Raw genomic sequence first — 12,852 nt, forward strand, 5'->3', positions numbered from 1 at the left:
AACAGAAAGAATTGAAATCTGTTTCAAACCTGTTAGATGAATGGAGATTGAACAGAATCTGTCCGGCAATCCGTCTATTGTGAATATTGCATTAAATGTGTAGGTTTTGCTCAAGAAATCACCATCCAAAGCATCCAAACTGCTCTCTGGAAACTCATAATCATCACTAATTGGAACAGTTTGGAGTCCATTTTCATCGACAGCCGTGACATGTTGACTGAAATCAACTACAATGGATGAGCTGTCACTGGGAAGTGTTTTCTTGATGCTTGTCTCACTCTTGCAGACTGTAAAACAAGGATATTCCTCCCCTGAAAAGCAAAATACCACATTGTTAACAGCATAATTGTCTTCATCAGAAGGACTATGAAATTGTCTCGCCGGAGTGTGGGGAACTGCGGATTTTGCAATATAACTCTGGAAGGCATGATTCGACGTCCATGATTTTTGGCAGGCAGATTACCGCTGTTGAGGCCGAAGTCAAGTACAAGTTTCGGCTTCGTGGGGGGTCCGTGCGTCACGTTAGTGCACCTTTTGTGTTTGTGGCTTGTTAGCAAGATAACTCAAGTATTTGTAAAATGTTGATTATAATTCTTGGTGTGGTGCTTACTATTGTCGGGACCAAGGTTAAGTTCGTTACTGAGCTTTGTGGGGGGTTTCGTTGTGACTACAGGGGGCATTTTGTTAATTTTTCTTGTGAGCAGGATAACTTTTGTATGTGTAGATGGAAGTTAATGAAATTTGATAGGCATGTTACTGTGGTGGTGTCCAAGATTGAGTTCAAAGATGAGAGTCGTGGAGGTCGTTATGTCCCCGTAATAGGACCTTTTGTGTTTAGAAATCCCCACCTACATCTGCTTGGAGACAGCCGACAGCTGGATATAGCTGGGGAACCCCATAATGGGATGGGATCAAATGACGTTACATTGAGGGATTGTACTATAACTTCAGCAGGGGGAGGATAGGTTGGACATATGTCAGGTTATTTTCTACGGCCACACCAAGTAATTGCTATGGATGACGTCCACTGGAGACCTTAAATCTAATTACCTTAAATTTAAGGCAAGCGCGCAATAAAAACACGAAGGGCCGAAAAACGAGATGCCTAGATTTGGAATATACTAACCGTAGAAGTACAAATGTTAGGACACAAAGAACACAAGAAACAAGTCTTCTATTTGTCATAAAGACAAATTAACAAAACAGCAGTAGTCACCCTGTTCTGATTCTTTCCTTTATAACATCTACTCTTATTATATTTTGCGGCGCTGTCGTGACACTTTCAACACAGTAAGAATTTCTTGAACGTTTTTTTTTCAGTAACAGTCCAAACTCAAATAACGTAGGGGGGGGGGCTAACACGGGTGACGACGCATCTGTATAATCTGCGGCAAACCGTTTCAGGGTGTTCTGTACCATAAAAATAGTACAGAGAGTCTTTTTTTAAATTTGTTCTTTAGACCAAATTGATTATTAAAAAGAGTGAAGAATACGCATGTTAATTTCTCTAGAACGATGTACCTCTGACGAAGACATGAGATCTCCGACCTCTAGTTTACTATTATGTTAGATAAATATATTTTGAATGCAAATAAAAGCTGTGTGAATGGACTCTATGGTAACAAACACAATATACATATGAATGATGAGACGAGTATAAAAATCTGCTCTCAATCAGGAATGTTCAAATTTAGCCACCACCACCCCATTTGATTGCTTAATGATGATAATAGGGTGCTTGTACGTAATAATGTCATATATAATCGTGAATGAATGAATGAATAAATGAATGGAATGAATGGAATGAATGGAATGAATGAGTGAATGATCATTTGACAGTATAATCATAAATGACACATTTATGTGACAATTTCCAGCTACGGCATGTTTACAACTATTCAGTATACAGATAGTTAATTAAAATTACATCATAGACTTGTTTCATGGTATTCAGTAAAATAAATTATATACAAACTATTATCAACAGATGAAGATAGATACAGTTAACACCTACCTGGATTTTTGCATCTAGCTGAGACTGTAGTTGTTACTTCTGTTGTAATTACAGGTGTTGTAGCTGTTGTAGTTTGGACTGGAGTTGTCCCTTCTGTTGTAATGACAGGTGTTGTAGCTGTTGTTGTAGTTAGGACTGTAGTTGTTACTTCTGTTGTAATTACAGGTGTTGTAGCTGTTGTTGTTGTTGTTGGGACTGGAGTTGTTACATCTGTTGTAATTACAGGTGTTGTAGCTGTTGTAGTTGGGGCTGGAGTTGTTACTTCTGTTGTAATTACAGGTGTTGTAGCTGTTGTTGTAGTTGGGACTGGAGTTGTTACTTCTGTTGTAATTACAGGTGTTGTAGCTGTTGTTGTTGTGACTGGAGTTGTCACTTCTGTTGTAATTACAGGTGTTGTAGCTGTTGTTGTTGGGACTGGAGTTGTCACTTCTGTTGTAATTACAGGTGTTGTAGCTGTTGTAGTTGGGACTGGAGTTGTCACTTCTGTTGTAATTACAGGTGTTGTAGCTGTTGTTGGGACTGGAGTTGTCACTTCTGTTGTAATTACAGGTGTTGTAGCTGTTGTAGTTGGAACTGTAGTTGTTACTTCTGTTGTAATTACAGATGTTGTAGTTGTTGTAATTGGGGCTGGAGTTGTTACTTCTGCTGTAATGACAGGTGTTGTAACTGTTGTAGTTGGGACTGGAGTTGTTACTCTTGTTGTAATGACAGGTGTTGTAAGTGTTGTAGTTGGGACTGGAGTTATCACTTGTGTTGTTGTAATGGCAAGTGTTGTAGCTGCAGTTGTAGTGGTGGAGACATGAGTTGTAGGTGTCAGAAGGCCATCTGTGATGTTAGAGGAATGTAATTCACTTGGCCTCATGAGTCCATCTGTGAGAACCTGTATTTCATCACTGCCTAGAGTCATCATCTTGACACTTTGTCCTGCCCAGTCACTCCACAACAGGACATCCCCAATCTTAGCCAACCCGTACACATGGCCACTGCTCTCATCCAAAATCAACTGACGGTCTGAGCCTTAGAAAGAAAAAAAATAGAAGCATGCATGTCAGAATAGAAAAATTCTAGAAAAATTCTAGAAAAAGTGCTTTAGGCACCTACTTCTGACCTTGTTTCCAACTGCAGAAAAAAATGCATAAGAAGAATGACGCAAAGTTTAAGACGGTGGAGTCCATACAATGCCTCTTACACAATGATTCTCATGAATACAAACCAACCCAATATAGTATGCATTTTGCTTGGCATATTTTGAACTTACCATCTAACAATGCTGCTTCTATCTTGGTATTGTTGCCATCCCCGATGTACAGTTTGCCCTCATTGCTGTCAACAACAAGTCCGTTTGGCCAGGACAGGTCACCTTCCACCAGGTTCTGTACATCTGTAGCATTCACCTCCATGGATGCCCGCTTCACTGATGGACTCTCACCCCAGTCAGTCCAGTACATGTAGCTAAACATAAGAGATGGCAGACAAATGGGAGGTGTCAATGATATATGACTGTATCATCATAATCATCATCATCATTCTTCTAGATTTAAAGCTGGTGAGGTACATATTACATGAAATCATTCAAGAACTTTTTGTCCTTCATGGTGGTCACTGAGGCAGGCCCTGACTGTACTGGTGACCACAATATTTAACATCAAGAACTACAGTGTTCTTTATTGTGTGCCACTCAGAGGTTCAATACAACATATAATTCCAATGATGGAGAAAATTGAAACAAAACCATCAGGTGTTGTAAGTATGCTTACTTAGTGTCTGAGATCACCACAATTGCTCTGGGCCTATCCAGCCCCTGTAGCACCACTTCATGAGTGTCCTCCTCACTGCCATTGAGTGCCATCCTCTCAATGGTCCCCCTCTCTCCATCTGTCCAGTACAGGTACCTGTCCATGGGGTCAATGGTCATCCCGTCTGATACACCTGTGTCTCTGTGGACCACCTGGTAAGGTGTTACAATGTCAATATTAATTATGGTTACTTAATAATTATTTGTTCTTTATATCTAATATTAATAATAATTATCATATGTTGTTAAATATCATAAGTAATATTTAATCAATTACTGTTATAGTAATGTGCCATACAATTAATGTTGTTAGGAGAAGATCCCGGACAGGCCATAACGGCTTTTTATCTTCTCCAGACATAACATCTTTTGTTATTTTATGTTTATCACTTTGATTACATGTTTATAAACAAACAAACAACAACAAACAAACCTGCAGCCCTGTCCCATTCAGATAGGCCCTCAGGATGGACCGACATCCCACGTCACTGAAGTATACCATTTTTGTCTCAGGGTCGTAGGTGACTGCTGCGATGTTGCTGTAGAGGTCGTGGACTTGTATGATGGGGTAGGGATACCTGTCAGGGGTGTCCAACGGAACCATGCGGATCTCTGTCAAATCAGCAACGAGCAGGAACTGCTGTGGCTCTGGAGGGAGAGAGATCAGTGTACATCATTGCCATATTTATCATAGACAATAGTATTAGAGGTCACTGCCATAAACTGACAGTTAGTTCCCCTGGCAAAAACTGTGGTTCACCAAATGTCTTTTGCGGTTAGAACAGTTAACAGTTGGCATGCTTTGCAAGAACAAGTGGTTTAGGCTGAGTCTGTGAATACGTTTAAAACGATGCTAGACCAGCATTGGGAACAGAAGACGTACTAAGGACTGAGCTGAGGAGGGTGATAAACAGGCATTATAATGCCTATAATTCATCTAGGATTCTTCAAGGTATCTTCAAGGTATCCTACCTACATGTACTGTTAACGTAATACCCTATACTGTAAAATTATTGTTGCAAAGATCACAAATAATACATATTTTTGCCTTTAAAAAAATCAATGACCTATCCAAAGTATGATGATATTGCATAACATCAAAGCCACAGGCTATATGTGGCCCATGCAATGTAGTCTACCCTGGGATGATATCATTCAAAAGAGGCTTGGCCTAACACAGCGGACTATTTGCACATTTCAACTTGCCACAGGTCAGAATTAGTCTGTATGTTAGTTATGGTTATCGTAACTATATCTTTTCCTTGATAGTAAACTTACCGACACAAGACTTGCCATCACTTCCAAGCCCTAGACCTCCAGTATTGGGGCACATACATCTGTAGGACCCAGCAGTGGGGACACAGATGTGGCTACAGTCATGTCCTGCACAAGGGTTGGGCTCTACAAGAGAAAGACAATCATTTATCACCATATGTAAGTGATAGAATTTCAATGCATTCAGCAAGCTACCAATAAATAAGTTAAAAAATCAAAAAGTACTTTCCACTTGTAATGTGATTATGTTACATGTATAACATGATAATGCAATTGTGTTATAACACAGTGTTGTGTATTCACATTTAAGTGTCAGAAAACTTTGCTGTTTAAGAATATTTGACATGGTGCACTCAGAAATTTTTGTGCACCCAATTTACATGTATAGAAAAATGTAAGGTTTGGTGCAGAAGTGCATTTTAGAATTCCTAAAAATGAATTCGAATGTCAAGCCCTCAGCTCTGTATGTGTCTCTGGGTTTGAATAGAAAGTTGTGTCTCGATAAACAGACCTATGATTACAAATTTCATATTGAAGATATTTAAGATGTAAATCTATTGCCACTCACCCTCAGGAGTAGCGTATGACTTGTTACAGATAGTGACAGCCATGGGGTCTCCCAGTCCCCCAACCACCACACGGTGGTCTCCAGTTCCACTGTTCCCCTGGAAGACAGCGCCTGTCCCATCCTGTCCCCAGGCTGTCCAGTACACGGTGCTGCCCTGCACAGCCAGGCCAAATGGGACCTGCAACAACAAAACAGAAGACATTACATATCATATTATATTATATCAAAAGTATCATCATCTACTTGAATACTTTTATAGATATCATGCATTCAGACCCAAGTTCTAAGTTTTCCGGTGTGAATCTTACAACTGTTACAGTTACTGTTACATGTAGTAGTCTTATGAACTCACTCACACAGTACACACTTTTGACTGCAATATGGAAGCCATAATTCATTGCTGAAACATTACTAATATGGCTATGACAGATGCATTAATTTGGCACATAAAATTTACAAACATGAAGACAGTAAAAGTGAACATTGCATCATAATAGTTCAGCTTGTATAAATCTGCTAACATTATAGACGTGTACCAGTGTACATGTATCATGACATATCACTTACATGAAACGGTACATCCTGCAAGAGTTGTTCCCTGTTGGTCCCATCCAGTTCAGCCTGTTCCAGGGTCCCTGTGCTGTTCACCCCACTTTTGACATGTGAGTCCACCCAGTACAGCTTCCCATCACTGATGGCCAGACCATTGGGGTTCTCCATCTCTGATGACATGATGGTCTGGGGATCTCTGCCATCCAGGTCAGCTCTCAGAATTTTGGGTTCTTCACCCCAATCTGTGATGTACATGTGTCTGAAAAAAAGGCAAGACAACCTTAGCAAAATTTATGGCTTTCTAGTATTCTATCATAAGTAAAATTGTGTATAAAATCAAAACTACAAGTAGTAGATCTTTTGGTTCAATATCCCATGCAGTTTGACAATTCAATAATATTTGCTTAGAATGCTATCTTCAATTTGTCCTTTATTTCTCTATTCCCATTCACTTTAATTTGTAACACCCCTGTAGCTGTCATCTTCTTTTGATTGACTTTAAGACTTTAGACCATCCATCACTCAAGCAACTATTTAAATAAAGGCTTGTTCTGCGAACAGACCTGGCCTGCATGTCCAGTACTATGGATCTCGGCTTCCCTACACGTCCCTCCAGCAGTCGTCTGTGTCCAGTCCTGTCCAGTCCGACCATCTCCACCCTCCCCCAGCTCACACCTGTGTAGTGCAGACCCAGGTTGGAGAAATACAGCCGCCGATTCTGCCAGTCAACAGCCAGGCCTGGTGAACGCAATGAAAACTTATAAGTTAGTAACTCATTATATAATTACAATTAAAACAACTACCCAGAACTTCATTTATTTAGCATTATTTGGATACTAGCTGTCTTCTGCATCATGGAATTGTGTGATTCAGGCATTTTTGATTCAGGAAATGTAAAAAGACATTTGAAGCAATTTCTTATGATACCTTCTACTGATGCGATCCCATTTGTGCCATCCATGAAGGCCTCAGAGCCTGTTCCATTCAGGAAGACCCTGTTGATAGTGTGGGTGACCACATCACTCCAGTACACTCTCTGTATGGGTGGAAATAAAGATATTTGTTAGATGTTTAATTTATTACAAATACACTTAGACAAATAAACAAACAGATGTAAAAAGGCAAACTTTAAAGTGCTTGAAGGACTTTCACTTCTCCTCACCTCACCACACTTCAGCAATGCAAATATACATTTTCATGTAAGTAATGGAAATGGGACTTGACATTTGAGCTATTGAAACATGCAAGAAAACTTCAACTCAGTCTAGAACTTTACAAAGAAGACACTTTAATGTGAATGAGAAGAGGTCACCTGTTCTATGGGATCATAGGCCACAGCCACCGGTCGCACACCCTGGTCCAACAGGACAGGCCTGGCCGCCATGCTCAGGTCCACGGTCAACATCATGATCTGTCCTTCATCTGCCTTAGCATACAGCAGGAACTGGCCTGGCTCTGTGGGTGGAAAAATTCAACAGACGATTATAATAAAAAGAAAGGCATACAAGACTACCAGGCTACTACCAGTATTACAATGAGGGTGCAATCTTCTGAAAACTTTTGAATCAAATGACTGCTCTGAACACATCAAGTGAAATTGTAGGGTTATTACGATATCAATGATAAACGTTTTGGATGACAATGATAGTTGTATCTACCTTCACAAGTCTTGTTGTCCTTCCCGATGGCCAGTCCCCCATCATCTGGACACGTACAGATCCTAGAGTCAGGAGCAGTAGGAAGACACAGATGGCTGCAGTCCCCATTGTCAGTCTGGCATGGGTTACTCCCTAGTTAGAGAGGATGATAATTTTTATGGTAAAAATTCAGGTTTACACATTTTTCACAGAGAATTCTCATCTTCAAACTCTCCCCTGTCATACTTAAAATGTTGGGTGAAGACACACAAATTCTTGAGATGTACCTGCTGGCTGCCTGCTAGGATGCACAGACACAAGCCCAAGCAGCTGTTCTCCCTCTGCCTCCATGACCTCACTCTGTTCTCCAGAGTTCTGGTCCACAGAGAAAAGCTTGCCCTCCCAGGATGTGTAGTACAGTGTGTCATCCTGCAGGGCCAGTCCAAACAGCACGTAGCCAGAGGAGACGTTAGCGACAATCGTCCGGTCTGTCCCATCCAAGGCACTGGACCCGATGTAACCGAAGTAGCCTTCAATCCAGTACAGGCGACTGTAGGAAATAGGATTTGCTGTGTTAAGATAGTTTGCATTGTTGTGTTGTGTTGTTTCAACTAAGTGTCTATCTGGGATCCAGGGGAGAACCTAACTCCTGGAAGCATGCATTTTAATTTTTTTCACACAGAAAAAAACATGCATATAGAGTAACCCACTACTTGTGCTCCAAGAGAAAGCCAGATCAAGACTGCCACCTTGCAAAATTCATGTGAAGTACAGTATACTCAGTCTGGTACTGCCGTAGTAGGTGTGGTCTGTTGTAGTAAGGTATAAATAGACGGACAGCGTTACATGTAAGACAATTTGATTTGTCACAAATGACCAATAATATTAAATTAACTTCTGTCCTGATACCAATAAAAAGGAAATTTTGCAACTATTTTCATACACATAACAACAAGTGATTTTATGAATCAGAGAGAGGTCATACCAGCTGAGCAATGCTGAAATTCAACCCCTGGGCTAGTCTCAAAGCTACAGTAAGGCGTGCCATTGAAACCCATACATGGCCGTCACCATAACGTATCCATTACCAAAACAGTTTGTGATATCCCTCTACGGGTATAGGCGGTCAATACAACACATTTCTCACTGGTAACGTAGTGTAAATGAGAAAGCAACGGATGAATAAAATCTGGGTGTAGAATTGAGCACCACAACTGGTCAACTGTTGCTGCATCGACCTTTCCTTCTGCGAACAGACATTGATGTCGGAAGGGTAAGTGCCAGTGTTTTAGCGTTACTGTTAACTGTAACATATGCTTATTAAAACGTGTGTGTTTTATCTATTGGGGATGGCCATTGGGGGAGGGGCTTTCTTACCTGTTCGGAAAGTCCACAACCAGTTCGTTAGGCCAGACCAGCCCCGTGTTGTGTAGGGTCTCAACATCGGAGCCGTCTAGCCGTGCTCGCCTGATGGTGAAGTCCCCTTGGTTCCCCCAGAACAGGTATCTGAAGGGAAATCATATAAAAGACGAAGGGTCTTTTTACCAAAATCCACTCTCGGGTAACACAAAATAGTAGCGCAGTTTAAGCTTCTGAAGCACTATCCTGAACCGCTAGATGACGCACCTGACACACTCAAAACTAAAACTTGACGCATAACGTTAACGTTACACCATTATTGTTCGCTACGGATTTTGAATCTTCGAACAGTATCATTTCTTGAATCTACCTATCTTACTAATGTACTATTAATATAGTTATTTGTGAAAAGAATGACAAAGCAATATACGAGGCTCGTGTGTGTTGTTTTCAGCTGGTGAACCTTCAAAGTCGTCAATCAGAAGTTATTAAGCAACTGATTTAGCATCTTTTAATAGAATGTAATTCTGCGTGCTGTGATGTCCCCTTAACAAATACGACCGTACCCAGAGATAGGGTCCACGGCAATCCCTCTGGGGAACAGTTGTCCCGAGATGAGGGTCTTCCTGTTGGAGCCGTCGCCCTGGGCAACCTCCACTGTACCCCGCCCTTCATCAGTCCAGTACACCAGCCCTGACACCCAGTCATAAGCGATACCGGTGGGCTGGGTCACGTCTGGGGAGCGATATATTAGCATCGGATTTTGTGGACATATAAACTAACGTAACATACATTGCAGTCATGGCAACTTTATTGGGGATTTGAATCGTCTAAAGCCATCAAAATCTTAAATATATATTGAGATCTCCACAACATAACATGAATATTACTAGTATGTAAAAATAATATATAAATAGAAGTTAAAAACACGTAAAACTATTACGTTCTTGGATGCAGCCTGATGTGATTTTAGGCCGGTATGATTTTTCTAAGTCTGTAACTAGTGTAAGACTCCTATCATGCATCTGTTTTCCTTCAATTTGACTTCTGATACATGTACTTGTGTTTGACATAATCTTTATTGACAAAACAATAAAAACGATACACAAGATGAAGAGTTTAATAAACACCTCGGTCGGACCCTTCAGACAGATCAACATTGATCTAGGGCGCAAGGTTAAAAGACAAAAAGTGCTGCGCATCGTTATTTTGTATTTTACTATTATTGCACATGTTTACGGAGGTTACCGGCTGGAAAACAGCCCAGACGGGGACTCCCACAGTGACACAGGGGGGTTCCTTGCGCAATAGATTGCGTAAGATCTGCAGAGAGCACAGTGTCCCAGTCTGCGCTTATATCTTATTTCCCCACTTGATTAGCATCTATGCAATGTCATGACCCTGACGACCTCTACTTATTCTACGTACCCGTACGTCTCTTCAAGGAAATCACACATGCGCAGATCTGTGAACTCATTGTTTACCAGGTGCGCAGAAAAGGCCATATATTTACACTACCCAGGCAGGCTGAATAGCCCCGTCGCGTGTATGTTGATGTTGTAACCTGATATTTTCAAGGAAATGATCCCCCTACCTGTGTTCACGACGGCGTGCTGGTTAGAACCGTCGAGCCCACATCGAACTATCCCGCCTGTTTCGGCGTTTGTGTAGTACAGACGCTGTCCGCCAACGTCAACGGCAAGAGCGACGATACCACCGGGTTCCTGAGGGAAAATATCGTCCGTTTTTACCACGGGGCCTTGTCTCAAAAGCTTGCAATAAACCCAGTACACACCCAGCGTGTGAAAGTTTTGCTACAATCCTCCTACTCTATTAAGTAGCTAGCTAGAGGTAATAAATCAATTCCACCCGCTGAGCTAAAGCACGAGTGGAAAAGTAATAACATTGACACGTGTATACATTGAATAATAGTCCTTCAGAGTGCAATAATGATGGAAAGATAATGCCGAAAACAATCATGATCTTACGAGACTGTAAGAATTCGAAAACCCTTTTTCTTTTCTTTTTTTGACACAGCAAACTCCACAAAAAAGTCCACACGCAAACTGACAGAGTACTACAATGTTATATAGGGACACACATTAAGCACAGTTTATGTAACTATGTACATGGCGTATCCATGATGATGTAGACACGACTGTCAGATTGCACAGTCACGTTCTATATGGGTACAAAAAACATTCACCTTATTTTGCTACTGCATGAAAATCATCCCCCAACTTCACACTGCATGAGTTTTTCAACGTTTAAGGTCATCATGGACACAAACTCTCAACAACTCTTGACAGGTTTCAAACAGAAAAGCTATGCAATAAATAAGAACAGATGTCACAGTGAGGAAAAGTGGACTTACCGACACAGGTAACACTGTCTGTCGGTTCGTCGAAATGTCATAATCGATGATATGAGTTCCGTTGGTCACCAGCAGACTTGCATCTGTACGAAACGCACGGAACATTTGACAGTGATTACGTTTTCTGCACTTAGTATGTATGTCTATTTTCATTGCCTCCTAGAATAACAGATAAGATATGCTCTAATGTGATCACACATGTAATCATCTGGATTTTCGTACGCCTATACATATACCTGCCTGACTTAATTATCTCACTTTACATTTCATGACATGTCTTCCATGTTTACCTCAGAAAAGTTAGAAGCCCTTACCGGACGTCCCGTGAGTTTGGGGTTACATTTACTGGGCCGTTATCGCCCACAAATCAGCTACTCTACGAACACAAAACTTCCTGCACATGAAAGGAAAACTCACCAAGTTTCCCAACCGCAGAGAGTAGGAAAACAACGACGCATGTCTTAGCCAGTCCTCCCGAACTGCAAGCGACGCCTCCACGACGCATTTTGTTCAAAGTTCGGCCGATATCCAGTTGTAAGCACCGATAACCCTTGATAATAGGAGTCCTGCCACTGCTTTACTCCCATCTCAAGGACTAAGATGGGCGGCAGTGGAAGAGGAACTGGCGTAAACCCCCTAGATTGTGTGTCGTCTAATTTGGGACACAAGACTTTGGACATGATACGTGATTGGTCCTTTATGGTCGTGTGACCGCCATTGTGAAGACATGCCGATACGGTTACCTACACAAACATACCTGTCCCTTCAACTAAGTCTGCGCCGTGACCAGTTCAAGTTCTCCCCTTCTTAAGCTGCAAAACAGGCTAGGCCCACTATTATTCATGGCCGGCAATGAAGTTCTCAGCTCAAGTTTCAATCAACGCTTATTGCTTACAGTCAAACGCAAGTTTCACGGCCAAGACAATACTAAGTCTAATTCTTAAGTCAATATATACCCCGAATATGGTATTGTTGGCATCAGAAGCTATGGTTGATGAGTAGATATAAATCTTATTAATTGTCATATGAATCATCAATGTCAAATAAAGTATTCGATGACATTTGTATTTTGAAAGAAAGTTTGCATTAATAGATGAAATACTGTACAGTATGTTTCAATGCCACTGATGTCCTTAAAAATAAGCCACACAATGTATACTGAGTATCACACGAAAAAGTTTATAAAACTTGAAACTTGATGGAACCAAGGGGGTCTTGTATTTAACCTTCTTGATGAAACTTGTAGCAGATTGTCCACCGTTTCAAAGTCACTAAACA

At 41.1% G+C, this 12,852-nt stretch overlaps 1 protein-coding gene across 1 annotated transcript in view; it reads right to left on the bottom strand.

Annotated features, from left to right (window-relative positions):
- Positions 1-12,347, bottom strand: part of LOC109473357 (low-density lipoprotein receptor-related protein 4-like) — a gene marked incomplete at its 3' end in the record, with an annotated part of 12,721 nt that extends 374 nt beyond the window's left edge. The window contains exons 1-17 of the mRNA XM_019773222.1: positions 11,992-12,347; positions 11,575-11,657; positions 10,795-10,924; positions 9,767-9,935; positions 9,219-9,347; positions 8,129-8,391; positions 7,863-7,994; positions 7,517-7,659; positions 7,132-7,240; positions 6,768-6,942; positions 6,220-6,463; positions 5,653-5,830; positions 5,088-5,210; positions 4,243-4,457; positions 3,772-3,962; positions 3,273-3,466; positions 2,806-3,031 (exon numbers count right to left, since the gene is read on the bottom strand). Of these exons, the coding sequence (XP_019628781.1) occupies positions 2,806-3,031; positions 3,273-3,466; positions 3,772-3,962; positions 4,243-4,457; positions 5,088-5,210; positions 5,653-5,830; positions 6,220-6,463; positions 6,768-6,942; positions 7,132-7,240; positions 7,517-7,659; positions 7,863-7,994; positions 8,129-8,391; positions 9,219-9,347; positions 9,767-9,935; positions 10,795-10,924; positions 11,575-11,657; positions 11,992-12,079 (2,792 nt within the window). The remainder of the gene's footprint in view (positions 1-2,805; positions 3,032-3,272; positions 3,467-3,771; positions 3,963-4,242; positions 4,458-5,087; positions 5,211-5,652; positions 5,831-6,219; positions 6,464-6,767; positions 6,943-7,131; positions 7,241-7,516; positions 7,660-7,862; positions 7,995-8,128; positions 8,392-9,218; positions 9,348-9,766; positions 9,936-10,794; positions 10,925-11,574; positions 11,658-11,991) is intronic.
- Between the last annotated feature and the right edge of the window lie 505 nt (positions 12,348-12,852).

Source organism: Branchiostoma belcheri, unplaced genomic scaffold, assembly GCF_001625305.1.
Source record: "Branchiostoma belcheri isolate BF01 breed outbred unplaced genomic scaffold, Haploidv18h27 scaffold3, whole genome shotgun sequence".
Taxonomy (NCBI): domain Eukaryota; kingdom Metazoa; phylum Chordata; class Leptocardii; order Amphioxiformes; family Branchiostomatidae; genus Branchiostoma; species Branchiostoma belcheri.